The sequence below is a fragment of the Peromyscus californicus genome, unplaced genomic scaffold (assembly GCF_007827085.1).
Source record: "Peromyscus californicus insignis strain IS unplaced genomic scaffold, ASM782708v3 Scaffold_18__1_contigs__length_77618521, whole genome shotgun sequence".
Classification (NCBI taxonomy): Eukaryota; Metazoa; Chordata; class Mammalia; order Rodentia; family Cricetidae; genus Peromyscus; species Peromyscus californicus.
The window spans coordinates 75,505,540-75,522,414 of NW_026294480.1; the positions used below are offsets into that span (position 1 = coordinate 75,505,540).

The following is a 16,875-nucleotide window of genomic DNA, read 5'->3' on the forward strand; positions in this document are numbered from 1 at the left end:
CAAACCTTGGAAAGCAAGCCAGTAAGCAGCACTTCTCCACAGTCTCTGCTTTGGTTCCTGCTTCCAGGTTCCTGCCCGGCTTGAATTCCTGCTTTGTTTTTTCCCAGTGGTGGGCTGTGATTGAGTCATATACATCAAATAAACCATTTCCTCTCCAAATTGCTTTTGGTCATGGTCTTTATCACAGCAATCAGCAGCAAACAGGACAGGAGTTATGAGAACTTGCTTCTTTCACAGAGAGTCATAGTTCAATCCCAAGCACTCACATCGGACCTTCCTACACCGTCTAATTCCAGATGCTGGCAATCTGATGCCCTCTCTGAGTCCTTAATCACCTGTATGAACTTTCAGACAGACACACACACACACAGACACACAGACACACACACACACACACATACACACACACACACAGAGAGAGAGAGAGAGAGAGAGAGAGAGAGAGAGAGAGAGAGAGAGAGAGAGAGAGAGAGAGAACAATTTCCAAGAGCAAAACTGACTGGGTTAGGTTGAAATGAGCAATTTAAATATATGATATGTTCTTCCCTGCTAAGTAATATTTCCTTAAATACATAACACTCCCATTCTCCTGAAACTTGTTCCATGTTTCTATCTGAGAATAATTTGCTACTATAAGAAAAATACTATTGTGTTCACATGAAATCCAGACTGGGAACCATGGTGAAACAGAGTATGGTGGAACAAGAGAATCTAGATTAAATGTAAGTTAAGTATATTTTTGTGCTGCCCAAGATAGGGTAATGGGATGAATGCTAGTGCACACGGTACACGTTTGAAAATCTAACAATGAAATCCACCATTCTGTACAATGAATATACATTAGTAATTCTAAAAAGAGGGATAGGAAAGAGGCTACACAGTGTCTTAAGGGTAGAACAAAGTGTGCTATGCTCAAGCAAATGGCATCCTATGATGGCATAGTTTGCAAGATTATACATTTGTAAGTACGCTGAACCTCTTGACACAATTGTCCACAGCCATGGTGTGCATTTCTTAGTTATCTAAAGCAAGTACTGCCTTCACATCTTATGACTGCCAAGGGTAACTACTTGTAAATTGTAACTTGGCCAAGACAGTCTCTTTTTCAGTTATTTTTTGAAATGCTCCAAATACTCTGCTTCACATCATAATTTTTTCACATACAACTTTAGTATGATTTCTGCCTGGGATTGTTGTGACCACAGTGTCCTTAAATGGTGGCTTTCTATCACAAGGAAAGCTATCTTCCTCTCCCTCCTACTCACGTATTCAATTGTTGATTTACTATTAAGGTAGACATTTGTTTCATGCTGTGTCATACACTATCACCATCATTACCACTCTTGCTGAACTTGACTCACCTGTAGTCATTACTTATTTCTCTGAAGTGGCTCCTGTGTTTTGACATTCTATTTTTTACTTTTTGTCAATGGAAAATGACCCAACCTCATCTTATCCTTTTCCTACCCAGGTCTGTAATCAATAATTTCTCAAAAAGTCCTGATCACTTGCATTAGGGAAATTGTATTTAGAAACAAAGATTTGGATCCTTGGTGTGTCAATTACTTTTTTGTTATTACATCTGTCATTGTTTCTAGCCCCACTTAGCAGACAGATTCAGAACACACATACACATGTATTTATCCTTTTGTATTTCTATGTATCTCAACACACACATAACAGTTCAAACTGATATCTGTGATATCTCAGGACTTAGTCTAGATTTTCCATTTTCTATACTTACATATCATTTTTCAACAGTGAGAAATACAGGTCTCAGTATCTATAGTATATTTACTTGTTTATTAGCTAGCTCTTAGTGTAGTTAATAAGTACTTTCAAAATTGCAATCATGCCATGAAGTATAATATTTCTGCATAGTTCTCTTTATCTTGATTTTATGGTGTACAGTCTAGGAAGAACTACACTGGAAGAAGAATTCACTTGGAGAAACGCCACTTTCTTTTTTACCTATCCACTCTCATCCATATTCTTGCCACGTGTTCTCACCTACAGTCAGAAAGTTACCAATCTCATTAGTGTCTAACTTTTTCTTCCTGTATTTTTTTTGCACAAATTAGCAGACTGCCTGATTTATTATAGCTCTTTATTTCTTACAAGAAATATTACATTCTAGTGACACCCTTTTGAACTTTGGTTACATGAACCTAACAATTCACATTGTCAAAATTTCCACATTAACTTCTAGACATTTTCCTTAATCCCATTTTTTTCCCCACAATTACAGGCTATCCTCTTGTGTGGATGATCTATAGTTTTTTCCACTATTCACCTATTTGGGGCTATTTATGTTGTCTCAATAATTATAAAACTATAAACAACCCTACAATAAGTAGCTTTATGTGTGTATTGTTTAACAAGATTGGGAACAGATCTGGAATTAAAAGTTTGATATTGTTTCTTGGTCTAATTGTATTTTAGAACAAATGGCTCAATTTAATTTGAGATCACTTTGAATAATAAAAATGTTCTGTTAAATGATTCTAACTATATGTTACTTGCCTTTGTTTCTCTATACTGAGTGCAACTTCTGATACAGTCTGATTCAGTAAATCTTTCTTTGGCTTCTAGAACAAACATTTAATTCTGAAAAGCTTTCCTTGTCTACTTCAAATTTAACATGTTTCTCACTGTCCATTCATTAAGAATGTTATGACATTTATTAGTTTTTGCTTAAAACCAAATCCATGTTTATAGTTTATAGTTATGAAAATTCATTATTACATTAAGCAATTCATCATTCAGAGATAAGAGATAGCAATGATAACCTGCATCCCTAATCTTGCTTCTTTGACCTCCTACATATGGAGATGCAGTGGCAAAAGCAACACATGGTCAGGGGTCTGTCTGTATCCGAGGATGGGCAGGCCTAGGTGTAGGGACTGTTCTTCTTCCTGATGGGAGGTGTACATCTCTACTAAGCGTCCTGAAGGTGTGGGGTTCCCAGACCTCCCAAGTCTCTAACTCCTGCAGAGCAGGTGTTGAACATTCCCTCAGGCTGCTACTCAGTCCAATGGGACTCTTTCCATGATTCTGCCTCTACTCTGGGTCTAGAAAGCTCTTGTTTGCCCAGATTAATTCATCAAGAGATTGCCCAAGCATTTGGAATCTGAGAACTAAAAAGTGCTGGCTACCTTTTCCCTTAGTAGTGCCTACAAATTTCTGTACCAAGAAGTAGACATCCAACCAAGGTTCAGACAGCTGCTGATTAAGGGTCTCCAAGTTTTGAGGAGATGGTAGTCTCAGACATTACAATGTCAGCAGATTAAACTGAGTGACTCCAGGTAACAAAGAACCTTTTCTACCAAAAGCCAACTTCTGGCACAGTAAATATATGTCTAGCCTATGTAAATGTATGCCTTATCTGTGTAAATATATGATCGCCTAAACAAATATGTGTGTCACCTATGTAAATGTAGACTCACATAAATGTATGTTTCATCTGTGTAAAGTACATCTCACCCCATGCAAATGTATGCCCGCCTCACCCGTGTTAATATATGCATCATGATGTAAATGTATGCCTTACCTATGTAAATGTATACTCACATATATATAAATGTATGCCCACCTATGTATAGGGTGCCTCACCTACATAAATATATGCCTCATTTGTGTAAAAATAACTCTCGCCCACATAAATTCATGCCTACCTATGTAAATGTATGCTCAACTACATATGTATGCCTGTTACGTAAATGTATGTCCTTACCCATGTTTATGCATTGTCACCTTTGTAAATATATGCCCACCTGTGTGCACGTATACCTCACTTATTTGGAGGTACGCTCACCTCCATACATGTATACCTTAATATGTGAATGCATGTCTTCCATGCACTGTGAAATCTATATTGTAAGAGATTTGGTGGGAACCTCACCAACTGGGTCAGAATCGTGAAAGCTGCATCCTCCATATTAGGGGAGTCAAGTCACATAGTAAAGAGTGTCTCTAAATCCAAATAAAGAAAACAAAATCTGTCATAGCACATAGAAGAAGCTTTGAGGTGATACTGTTCTTAAATTTTTACCTCCTCGATCACGGGCAGCTAAACTTTGACCCCTTCTCAGTGTGATGTCCAACTGGTACATTCCGGGATCAGCCAAAGGGACATCTGCATTACTGGTTCCAACTGTATTTATTTTCTGGAAAATAAGAAATATTCAAAACACTAAATTTATTTTCTTTGGTCTAATTTCTCCAATAGGAGACTGAATGCAGTTTAAAACAAATCATGAGAATTATCCAATGAAATCAATCATCACAAACAATGCTCTAAAGGTTTAAAATTCATGAAAGTCTTTAAACTCAAAATAAAAGCATGACAGTAACATAAATATCCTATTTTAACTCTGTTTATAGTTAGCAATTTCAGTATGAAAAACATTGCCTATATATAATGATTATATAATTCACTTAAGAAAAATTAACATAGAAATAGTGTGAAGTAAAAAATACAATGAATGATGAATGGAAAATAAAGATGTGCAAAAGAAGATGACTTACACATAACTGAAAATTAAAATTAAAAGGATTTATTCAGGTGACTGTATTGACTCATTCATTTATGCAAATGTCTCCTGCTGATGGATTATACACTTCTATTTCAGACTCAACATAAAATATGATATAATTATATAGAAATAAATTCTCCCAGCATTTTGACAGTATTTGCAAGAAACAAATTCTCAGTGGGGCTCAATTCTAATGCTTCTTTCTTTGGAGTCAAAGTGCACATGCTATTTATAGATCCAGATTCACAGGGCTGCCTAATGGAATATTTTAAAGAACAACACTTAATACAAATATACAGTTGGTTCATTAGTTTCAGCTAGCTTGTATACAACAGGAGAACTTTCTTTCTTTCCAGGTTTGAGATTATTTAAGATTCTCGTTTCCTTTCCGGTTAAAAGGCAGTGTTTAATTTTAAAACTTGCATGGGTAAGGAAGAGCAGCAGTGAGCACCCTGGCTCCCAGCAACACAATTCACAGGAAAGACAATTATAAAGCAGTGTTAAGAAAACTCTACTAAGATAGAATTCACACACAGCAAAGTCACCCTTTAATTGAATCAGTACTTTATTTGAGGTTTTAAGACCCAGGTAGAAAGCTTCCCTTTTGGAGCAATTATTACTTAAAACAAGAAGCACTGTTACTTTGATTGACACCTGAACTCATCATCTCCCCTCTGGTAACAATGAAAGGAATTCATCTTGTTCCCCATAATACCCATAAACGGTAGCTGCAGTCCCCAGGGCCCCAGGCTGGGAGTTTTGAGCCATCTTTGACTACATTTGCCTCCTACTCACACCCGAATAGCTGCTAAATCTCCCCTGCACTTCTGCATCAGACCCCCACCTGCCTTTGCCTTTAATTCCTGCCAACACTAAGACAAACCAAGTCTTCTCACAGCAGATGAGTGGAAACTAGGCTCAGGCCATATCTCTCAACCTTCCATGACAACGATTCTAGCAGTGTGGGATGTTACCTTTCATGCTCTTCAGAGCCTTACTCAAATATACATGAATGTACATGTTGAGGGATTTATTTGTCAGATTTTAGTTTCCAGTTTGAACAATGTTAGTATATTTTTCTATTATTCACAATGTATTTAAGAAAAATATCACAGGTACTTTTCTGTATTGGCCTCTCTCTCTCTCTCTCTCTCTCTCTCTCTCTCCTTTGATCCCTCCCTCCATCTGTCTTTCATCCCTTCCTCCAACCCTTTGTTTTTTGCCCTCTTTCATACTCCATCTGGCTGTACTGATGTGTAATTAATAAGGAAAATCCTGTTATTTTATGGCATATCATAGAATGATTTGATTATAAGTAAGTCAGTCAATACAGCTCTTACTCAATATTATTAGCCTTTTATATATTTTGTTTTATGGTAAGAACACTTAATAAAATTTCAAATACACAATTCAGTATTTCTGTCAAGCTACATAGTCACCTTCTCTGCATATTGGGTCTCTACACTTACTCCTCTAATAACTGAAAGTTTCTGTGCTTTGACCAGCTTCTCCCCCTTTCCCTGAACCCTCTATATGGTGATCTTTTGTTGTTGTTGTTGCAAATATTTACTCCTGATGTGTCTTCTGTCTTTGATCTTTGCATATGCTGTATGTGGTCAGTAAGCTACTGAGCAGGTAAAGCTGTTTTATTCCCTCTAACTTCTACATTTCCTAGTTTCTTAACACATCATGATAATTATTTTCATAGTTAAAAATATTCTTACAATTTTTATTTTTATGTAGTTTTTCAAACTATTAAATATAAGATTTATATATACTACATGAAATGAAAGCTTTTCTTTTAAATGTATTTTATTAGCTCTTTTAGAATTTTATACAATTATTTTGATCACATTTACCCCCATTCATCCCCTAACTCCCAGATCCACTCCTTACCCCCACATCCTCCCATTTCCATGCCTTTTTAAAAGTCGTACTCACTAAGTACACTTTATGCTGCCCATTTAGCCTTGCGTGTGGGACCATCCATTGGAACGTGGTTGGCAGCCAGAACTTGTAAATTCTCTTTATAACACATTAAGTTGCCACGTACACTTGGATGGATCTACATGTGAATCCCCCCTAATGTTTATTTCTGTGTTCATACCAATGAATTTGCATACAATACTTTGAATTCTAGAACTTTAGCACATGTAGCTACCATAAGTTTTGTTTTATAAAGCTTCTTAAATGTCATTGTAGTTTTATTCTTTCTGGTTCAGTTGGGCCAGGCTGGCTGGGGGTGGACAACTTACTGCTTCCATGATCTACAGCAGTTACTTAGCTTGCCTCTACTCTGGCTTTCTTCTACATTAATAAACAATACTTTGTGAGCTTGAATATATATATAAGATGTCAAAATAGCATCTGGCATAGAGTAATTGCTCAAAAACATTGGTGGTTATTAGTTTTTATATATGAAATGAAAGTCTGATATTCTGATCTAGCCTGCATTGAATTTCTACATCGATATGAGAAAGGTTTATAATTTCAGGCATTACATATTCCCGAGGGAAATATAACTTTCCAGTTCTTTTAGGTCCTGTTTTGAGACCTTTAATAACATGATATTATTTTCTTCATATAGGTCCTGTCTCTATCTAATTTAATTCATGAATGTTCACAGATTTTTTTTGTCTCTATTATAAATGGAATGATTTTTTTCAATTTCCATTTTGATCAGCTTATTTGTAATCTAATGGGCACATGTCACTTTACATATTGATTTCTATTTCCCTTGCAAGTCATGTTTTGGGTTGTCTGTGTACAAAAATATGATCTGCATATAATGTAACGTCTGCTTCCCACTTACTTTGTAATACTTCAGTTGCTTATTTTTTAATCTTGTTGCTTTTCTAAAAGGGTGTTTAGAATAGAACAGAAATTGTGGGCATTTCTGAAATGCATGTGATTTAAATTTTAATTTGTGAGATTGTAATATTATCATATAATTCCCCCACCCGTCCTCCTTGTCCCTCCTGTGATCACTAACACAATGCTCATTAATTTAAGCTTTCCTCTACTCTTCATTTACTTGGGCTTTTAAAATTGACTGATGAATTTTGCAAGAGATTTACACCTAATTTTTGGTTGGTAATTTTTGTAATATTGAATCATCACCGTATTTTAAGAATAACCTCTACTTGGCCTTGTGAATGCATGTCCTTTAATACACAGTTGTGATTATGTTATAACCATGAGCTGTACCTCAGCATATGTGTGTGTAGCTGTTAGTCTTAAACAAGCATTCCCAGCCCCCACACCATGTCAAGCCAGCCATTTTAAACGTGTCTGTGACGTCTGCCTTTCACAGATTCTGTCTGTTTTCCACACTAGACTAGGACTTACGCATCAAGTACTCAGTTGTCACCCTTCCCTCTCCAGTACTGCTGCCTTTGTTCTCCTGATTTCTATGTCCGCCTGCAAAGAAAGTTCTTAAAGACAATGGCTACTTTTTTTTTTTTTTTCGAGACAGGGTTTCTCTGTGTAGCTTTAGAGCCTTTCCTGGATCTCACTCTGTAGACCAGGCTGGCCTTGAACTCACAGAGATCTGCCTGCCTCTGCTCCCCCACCCCTGAGTGCTGGGATTAAAGGCGTGCACCGCCACTGCCCGGTTTCAATTGTTACTTTTTAACATCTTTATTTTCCACTACTATACACTATCTCAAATACCAAATTCGTCATTTTAGATTGTGGAATTTTGAAATGAAAATCTGGAGTGTTTAAGGATAAAACTGAGCATGACTTACAATGGAAGCTTCAGGGACAGATGTCTTCAAGGACACATCAGCTGGGTTTGGAAAAACATAGAGCTACAACCAAGTCAGCCAATCAAAGGACAGTTTGCTCTTTCTCTTTTCTCTGTGCTATCTAATCTGGCTTGGTGCCCTTTTTCCTCGACGAACCTAAGTATGCCCTTAGAAGTCTTTCTAATACAGTGCTTCAGTTAGCTTTATAATGGATAAAAATGGAATTTAAAATGGAACCATATCCTTCAAGGATCTATATGAAAAGAAGATTGAAACACGGAGGTACTCAGCATTAGAAGAACAAGACCCGTTATCACAAGGGGAAGACAATCTGAGGAAGCCGCACAGAGATGACAGGTTCAGGGGCTAAAACTATGGGTAGGATTTTGACAAGTGAATAGTTGGAGAAAGCGGGCAGCAACAAAATCACCCTGAGCCCAGGACTGAGTGACTTTCTATCACTGCTTTGATAGAATGAGAAAAAGTACTGGAGTGTGGTGATACTGAGGAGGCTCTCAGCCCACGAATAAAAAGAAGCCTCCATAGTCTTTTGGAGAGAAAAGTCAAACACAGAGACTGCATTTACCAAATACTTAGTTCCTGTTATTTCCTGTTTCATGCTCTTAGCTAAATGCTTAGATCTTAGAGATGAAGAAACCTCCAGCGTTGCCCTTACAGGGAGAAATGGATGGATGAAAGTAGAGACATTCTGTGGGGATAGAAATTATTTAAAATTTTTCATAATAGTGCGATTGGAGTCACAAGAGCAGGATCTGGTCAGTGGTCAGAGAAACAAAGATTGATCTGAGAGATACGGAGAAGACGGAGTCAGCTGAGTTTTCCAACTGACAAGATGTGGAGAGCAGATAAAGGAGTCATGCAGAAGTCTGGGCTGAGATCCTGGGAGGATGGAACAGAAAGGTGAAAAACAGCAATTCGGGCAAAAGAAAGACCTAGGCCACCACCTCAGGCTCCCCTGGCATCCCAGCCCCGTGAGAGCAGGGCCTCAGGAACTCCGTGGCTCTGGAGAGCCATTGCCCCACAGGCCCACACAACGGCTTCAAGACTAGCAGCACGACTGTGGAAGGATGTGACTTGTGGTTTATTGTAAATTATCTTTTAAAAGTTATTTTTGCTTTTGTACCAGGGCTCAGCCAGGTAAATGTAACACTCAGCTCTCATCAAAGAGACTTCTCTTTGCAACAGAAGAAAACTATTACAGAAAACCACAAGTCAAAGTCCAGAGAACAATTGACTGTGGCCATCCAGCTCCAGTGTGTACATCTACAACATAACTTCGGCATTTAAGGCCCAGAGAACACTATGGAAGAGGATGTGGAAAGAGTGTGAGAGTGAGAGGAACCGGAAAGCTCCGTTGGACACTGCGCGTGTCCTAGAAACGGGAGGGCAGCTTCACGTCTGATATCTGAAGACTATAAGTGGCTCAGCAAGACCTGAAGAAGTACAGTGCTAAGGAACACGCCAACATGGAGGAGCAATGTCAGCCCACCCCCAAAGACTGCAGGCAGCTGAGGAAAACTGAGACAGCAGAAACAGCTCTCCCCCAGCGTGGGGCCTTTAATTGGTCATCCAATACCGAATGGCCAGTCCTAAAATACATAAAAGAAACACTAAACAGACTGAGCAAGTTGTATATTTATATATTTAGGTCTGATGAGTGTGTGTGTGTGTGTATGTGTGACAACAACTAAGGAGGATGAGATTTTGAGAGGAAGCAGGGGAAAGGGGGATGGGAAGGGCCAGAGGGAAGAGAGGGAGCATGCTAAATGATTTAATTTTAATTAAATATTTTTGTTAAAACATTTTAAAAGCTTACAAATATAAAGGTGTATTAAGAAAGACATGCCCAAAGTATCAGGCAAACATGTAACTCTGAAAAAAACATGCTGGTTGTTTTAAATGCCTTGACTGACACACGCAACCAATTGTTTGTTGTAGTGGCCTGCTTTGGAGACCAGGAAAATGGCTCTTTCGTAGCAGTTACGGCAATTACAAGGAGCTAGTGACCTGCTTGTCTATTTTTGACATCCATCTTCCTGTTACCTCACAGGCTTCCTGAAGGCTGAGGCATGCTTGTTTTCCACAGTACATTTCTAACAGCAGAGTGACCAGCTGAGGAGGGGTGACCAGCACCTACCCCCAAACTAATGACCTAAGCCCACAGGAAATTTTTTATATTTAATACCCATATCCCCACCCCTTGATTCTATAATTGATAACAGTGCATTTCCATAAGAGCAAAACTTACTCATGAGAGAAGTAAGGTCCCTAGTAAAGATCCCACTTCCCACCGCTATAACATTGGCAACAAAACTTCAGCGTAAGTTTAGGTGAGAGAAAAGCACACCAAAGCCACGGTCCTACTTCACTGATTTGTCTGTAACGAAAAGGTTGGCTGATCCTTCTGCCAGCACACTCTCTTTTCTTCGTGACTCTCAAAACTCGATTTCTGGGTTCCCAGTTACTACACATACCAGCTCTCCTCACATCAGAGCTCACTGCAGCTCAGAGTAAAGCCTCAACTCTGGGCTTAAATGTGGGATTTTTGAATTTCCATTAGCCTAAGTTAAAAAAAAAGCATGTGAACACCCAATCCTAACTCACAGCAACACTTGCTTTTGTTTTAAAAAGAACAAAATTCAGTGTTCCTGGAATGCCTTTTCTGGGACTCCCACAATGCTGATGACTCACGCATGGTCTGACTGCTAATTGACTGGTCCCGGTAACCTCGCTTCATTTTCACTGGGAACATTTCCACCTACACATCCAGTTCATACAAACCTGAGTCAGAGCAAAGACAGTTCAGTTCTCTTCTCCGTCCTTCCGTGCCTGGCCCCTCTCCTTCACAGTCACACCCCGGTTGCCAGGCTTGGCTGTACGAACTGTGATCGACAGGCACTGTCATCAGAGCGTGTCACCTTAGCTGCACAGGGTCCCCTTCCTGGATCTTCACTTGCTAGTACTGAAAGGACACACCGCACAACTCAGAGGAGACACTTCTGAGGGTGAGGTAAAGTATGCTGAAGTGCCTTGTAACGGAAAAATAATTACATCAGGGTTGACTTGACTTCCTTCCTATTTTCTAGTTTTTACGTTTTCCACAGACATATAACCCATATGGATACAAGAATATAAAGAGTAGAAGTATGAAGCATTTAAGGTTATAATACCTTTCTTTACTGCTTCTTCACTGAGATAATTTTGTTAAAGATAATGTGGAATAAGGAATGGAGAGATGATTCAGGGGTTAGATGATTACTGCTCTTTCCGAGGGCTCGGGGTTAGCCTCTTAACACCACATCAAGTGGATCACAATCACCTGAAACATAATCACCTGAAACCAGGGAATCCCATGCCCTCTGTTGCTCTTCTGGTACCTACATGTGCATGGTACACATAAACTCATACAGGAACAAACACATAAATAAAAAAGTAAAAATAAATCATTTCTTAAATTGAAATAAAAATAATTGTGTAATATAATTGCACAAACTTGCTTTGATTCAACAATGACTTTACATGGGACAAATAGAAGTGACAATAAAAGAGATGTAGTTCATCTCTGAACAGTCTCACAGTCACGGTGCGCAGTGGTTGGGGTAGGCTTTCTCACGCTCAGCTGTGCAAATAGCATGTTATTCCCCAGGGAGCAAACCTAAGTACAAACACGGACTTGTCCACGGAGCCTGGCACAGGGACCCTTAGTGAGCAGTGATTTTATTCACTTTCTTTGCAAATTCTTATCGGAGAAGCTATTTAAAAGTTTCCAAGCAACAAAATACCCTGGATAGTACTGAATGATATTCCACAGTAAAAACTACGTACCCAGGATTCTTCACTGGTAGATATTAACCGACTGAATAAGTACATAAAATAGGTAGAAGAGACAACTCTATAGGGCAGACAAACCCAGAGCAATACTTGAGCTGCTCCTTGAGGAAATAAGGCATAGTCCCCATTCCTACAGAGTGTACTCTACTTAGCTACCCCCTTCAAGGAGTGCAGTATAGACAGGAAGGCAGGAGCTGCAGGAAAGCAGAGCCCTGTACTACACAAGGGCCGGAGGTCACAGCAGCAGGGACAGTTCACGGAGAGAGCACACGCTGTTGGTAAGATGTGATGACGGGGCCCCTCACCTCTGTGGCCTTCCCCCCCAAACACAGCCCCACTTGACCACCTGGGAAAACATTTGCTGAGCCCAGATTGAAGGGTACTCTATGAAATACCTCACCAGTGCTCCCCGAAACTGTGAGCATCATCAAACACAAGGAAACACTGAAAAGATAAACAAAGAAGGTCTGGAAAGGATCTATGAGGATCCTGAGGACACATAAAACTGAACGAACTGTGGTATCTCAGATGAAACCTTGGAGAAGAAAATGGACCATTAATGATAATCAAGAAAACCCAAACAAGTGAGAACTTTGCGTATGTGGTGGTGGTGGTGGTGGTGGTGGTGGTGGTGTGTGTGTGTGTGTGTGTGTGTGTGTGTACACATGTGCACACGTGATTTGAGTTACATGCTTGCAATGCTTGTGGAGGGCGGAGGTCAGTGTTGGATGTCTTCTTTAATTGCTCCCTATTTCCTGAAGTTCATTGATGTGGTCAGACTGGGGGCTGACGCGCTCCAGTGATCTGTTTGTCTCTGTCCTGAGCACTCGGGTGTTACAGACACACTCCTCCTGAGCGTGCTGGTGTTACAGACACACTCCTCCTGAGTGTGCTGGTGTTACAGACATACGCCTCAGCCTCAGATTTTTACATGAGTGCTGGGGAAGTAAACCTAGGTCTTCATGCTTGTGTGGCAGGCACATCACCAAAGGAGCTATCTCCTTGTTCTCTGCACACTTTTCAACATAAAAACAGTGAAAGTGGTATTAATATAAGGTATTAACGATAGGGAGAACTGAGCAGGGGTATATGGAAATTCTGTTTGACCTTAAAACTTTCCTATAAGTTTAAGACTGTCTTAAAATTTCTAAGAAAGCACACACATTGGTAAAAACGTTTCTGGGGAGCTACCTCCGCTGTGTCAACAACCACACTCAGTTACAGCTCAGGCTTACACAGGGGCTTTCACCATGGGTTAGTCTACCATCTCTCACCCACCTCCTTCCTTTCCCTAGTTGATTGGAAAAGCAAGCAAACAAACAAACAACAAAAACACTCGAGTTGTTACAAAAGACAAACATTTATAGAGCAATTGTATCTAATCAAAACAACTCTCCAGTAGTTAGCACAGCCAGTTTCTATCTCGTGACTCTGAGGGGGACACCAGCACCCACACATTAGGACAGTGGTCAAAGATGCGGCTGTACCTCCCCTTTTCCTTTCAAATTAGCCCTGTTAATTCAAAGTCCTGACTTTTCAGAGCTTCAGATCCTTACCTGAAAGTGAAGCCTGACCTATGTGTCTCCTGAATTCTCTTCTTGTTTTCAAAATAAAAGAGAACAGGTTGTAACTGTTTTCCTCAGACCTATAACTTGGTAACCATATTCCCATCTTCTAAAACAGGGATAGAAATAGCATCTAATGCATAAATGCTTTGCAAAGATTAAATAAGATATATGTGAAACATTTGTTATTCTATGGTAAGATAAAATATTTAGATCCTGTCTTTATCCTTTCAAAATAGTAGTCTGATCCAGCTGATTGGGAAAAGGTGATGTCAAAGTTGAATTAATTTCTATGTGTGGTTTTCTGTTTTGTTTTGTTTTTTACTTTAAGACACATGTAGAAAGGAAGTGCTTTGTGATGAAGGGGTGTGCAGATGTTCCAGTGCTTTGTGGTGAAAGGGCATGCAGATGTTCCAGTGCTTTGTGGTGAAAGGGCATGCAGATGTTCCAGTGCTTTGTGGTGAAAGGGCATGCAGATGTTCCAGTGCTTTGTGATGAAAGGATGTGCAATGTTCCAGTGCTTTGTGGGTGAAAGGGTGTGCAGATGTTCCAGTGCTTTGTGATGAAGGGGTGTGCAGATGTTCCAGTGCCTTGTGGGTGAAAGGGCATGCAGATATTCCAGTGCTTTGTGATGAAAGGATGTGCAATGTTCCAGTGCTTTGTGGGTGAAAGGGTGTGCAGATGTTCCAGTGATTTGTGATAAAAGGATGTGAAGATGTTGCAGTGCTTTGTGGGTGAAAGGGCATGCAGATGTTCCAGTGCTTTGTGATGAAAGTATGTGCAATATTCCAGTGCTTTGTGGGTGAAAGGATGTGCAGATGTTCCAGTGCTTTGTGGGTGAAAAGGTGTGCAGATGTTCCAGTGCCTTGTGGGTGAAAGGGTGTGCAGATGGCAGATGTAGAAGTCATCAACAACAAATACAACAACTGCCAGCAACAAATGCCAAAACTCCAGTGTCAGAACTCTGGAAAACTCTCCATTCATGAGTCAAATGCTCTCATCAAGGGTAATCTGTGCCAGAAAAGTGTTAATTCTCAATTATTCTTACTTACTGTGCCCCAGAGAATTTTGACTGAAAGATGAATTATTTTAAAAAGATGAAAAATTAAGAATGTATTTCACTACCTTTTGAAATATGCTTGTTTATGAGATTTCAAATTCTAAAATGTTCCTCCCACAGGAGGTGGAGTGTTAATTGTATTTATTTGACAAACTAAGTTATCAGTACATAAATAAAATCTACACGGTTAATAAATATGCAAGAAAAAACAAACAAAGAGTAAACACTCCGACTCTAAGCTGGCCAAACTATCACGTGACAGGAGGATGATAAGACTGTCACTTCTGTTTGTTTTCACAACTTCCTCATAACACAATGGTAAACTGACCCTTGAAAATGCTGCTAAAGGACTCCAGGCCACTCACCACAGAAACATACAGTTTAACTCGCTCTATCAAGGGTTCCCCTATGGGACTGTTTTGCTTTAAACAGCAATTTAAAAGGAGGTTTAGGGTCAGTGTATTCACAAGCTAACCCAGAAACCTACTGCCTGGGAAATGGAGAGTCCTTGTACTATAATTGTGCAAGCAAAGTGACCTTCATGTACTCTACTGCTCCACTGCCAGGATCCCTAGTCTTGATAACTGATGTGGTTGTGGGGAAGCTGACTTCTCATTAGCTCTGAAGATAGAGCATGTCACAAACACAAATCCCACTTAACCCCTTAACCACAGTGATAGTTTCAGGGCTGCATAAGAGGCCTAAGTCATTCTAATCAGGGTGTCTTCTGAGACTGGGGAGAAAAAGCTTAATCACCCCTGTTTGGTGACAATACGAAAGCATGCAGCTGGTTGTGGTGGAATTGGCAGCACATTGGACTCAAGAGACAGACAATCGTGAGATGAAGGTCGTAGTGAGATAAGGAGCAAAGTTGGGTAAAGCAACAGTAACTTGATCAAACCACTGAGCACCTTGTGTTTTTCTAGTTGATTGAGTCAGTAAATTTTGCTTACAATTTAAGTCAGTTAAGCTGTAGCTTTTGTTATTGGCAACCCAAAATGTCACAATGATGGAATGTAAACAATATCTGGTTTCTTTTGCATATAAAGTCCAAGATAGGGCTGGGGAGATGGCTCAGCCTGTAAGAACACTTGCTGTCACACGGACATGAAAACCGAGTTCAAATGCCCAGCTTCTGCGTGAAAGCCAGGCATGGTTGTGGTACTAATACCTGTAACCAGTGCTGCTGGTGCACACGTCTGTAACCAGCACTGGTGGTGCACACACCTGTAATCAGTGCTGACTGGGCTGAGACAGGAGGATCACTGGTGCTGTGGAATGTCGTTTTCTATGCTGTGAATATGTGTTGCTCTGATTGGTTAATAAATAAAACGCTGATTGGCCAGTAGCCAGGTAGGAAGGATAGGTGGGGTGAGCAGACGAGGAGAACTCTGGGAAGAGGAAGGGCTGAGTCAGGAGTTACTAGCCAAACACTGAGGAAGCAAGATGACAAGGCAGAACAGAGAAAAGGCACCAAGCCATGTGGCTAAATATAAATAAGAATTATGGGTTAAATTAAATGTTAAATTAAACAGATGCCTTTGGGTAGTTCTGGTAAGCTGGTCTTCTGCAGGAGTCATGTGCAAAGACATTCAGTTTAACATTTCTGATGTTTATTTATTTACTTTTCAAGAATTTTTGAACTATCTCAATATATTGCCCTCCTTAGCATTGAGCAAAATTGCCTTCCTCTCCTGCTGAATCTTCTCTGCAAGGACCCATCCCAGATCCTTTCCTGGTTACCCCCCTAAGCAGTATTTTCACTAAGGGTTCTGTCCTCACAGGGCAAGGTTTCCTTGTTCTTGAGACCCACATCTCCCTCCTGACTTACACTCAGATTCTAACCCTTGACTTCATCATCCCTCTTGGCTTTTATCTTTCTCATTCTTGTAGATAAGAAGAAGAGAGAAATTGAGCATGGAAACGCTATAAATTTTAGGCAAGGAATTGTAAACTACACCTTCAATATTGTTGACCTATCACATGAAATTTAAGTTGGGTGGCCTTTTCTTTTAAATGAGCCATTTCTTGAGTTTAGATGATTATTATGAGACTATTAGCCATTAACACATTTCTTGAGAACTGCATATGCACATTGTTGACTCATTTTTACT

At 39.7% G+C, this 16,875-nt stretch overlaps 1 protein-coding gene across 12 annotated transcripts in view; it reads right to left on the reverse strand.

Annotated features, from left to right (window-relative positions):
• Nucleotides 1–16,875, reverse strand: part of Mctp1 (multiple C2 and transmembrane domain containing 1) — a 588,499-nt gene that overhangs the window by 330,431 nt on the left and 241,193 nt on the right. For all 12 annotated transcript variants that reach the window (XM_052743710.1, XM_052743711.1, XM_052743708.1 and 9 more), the window contains exon 2: nt 4,052–4,166. In XM_052743710.1, the coding sequence (XP_052599670.1) occupies nt 4,052–4,166 (115 nt within the window). The remainder of the gene's footprint in view (nt 1–4,051; nt 4,167–16,875) is intronic.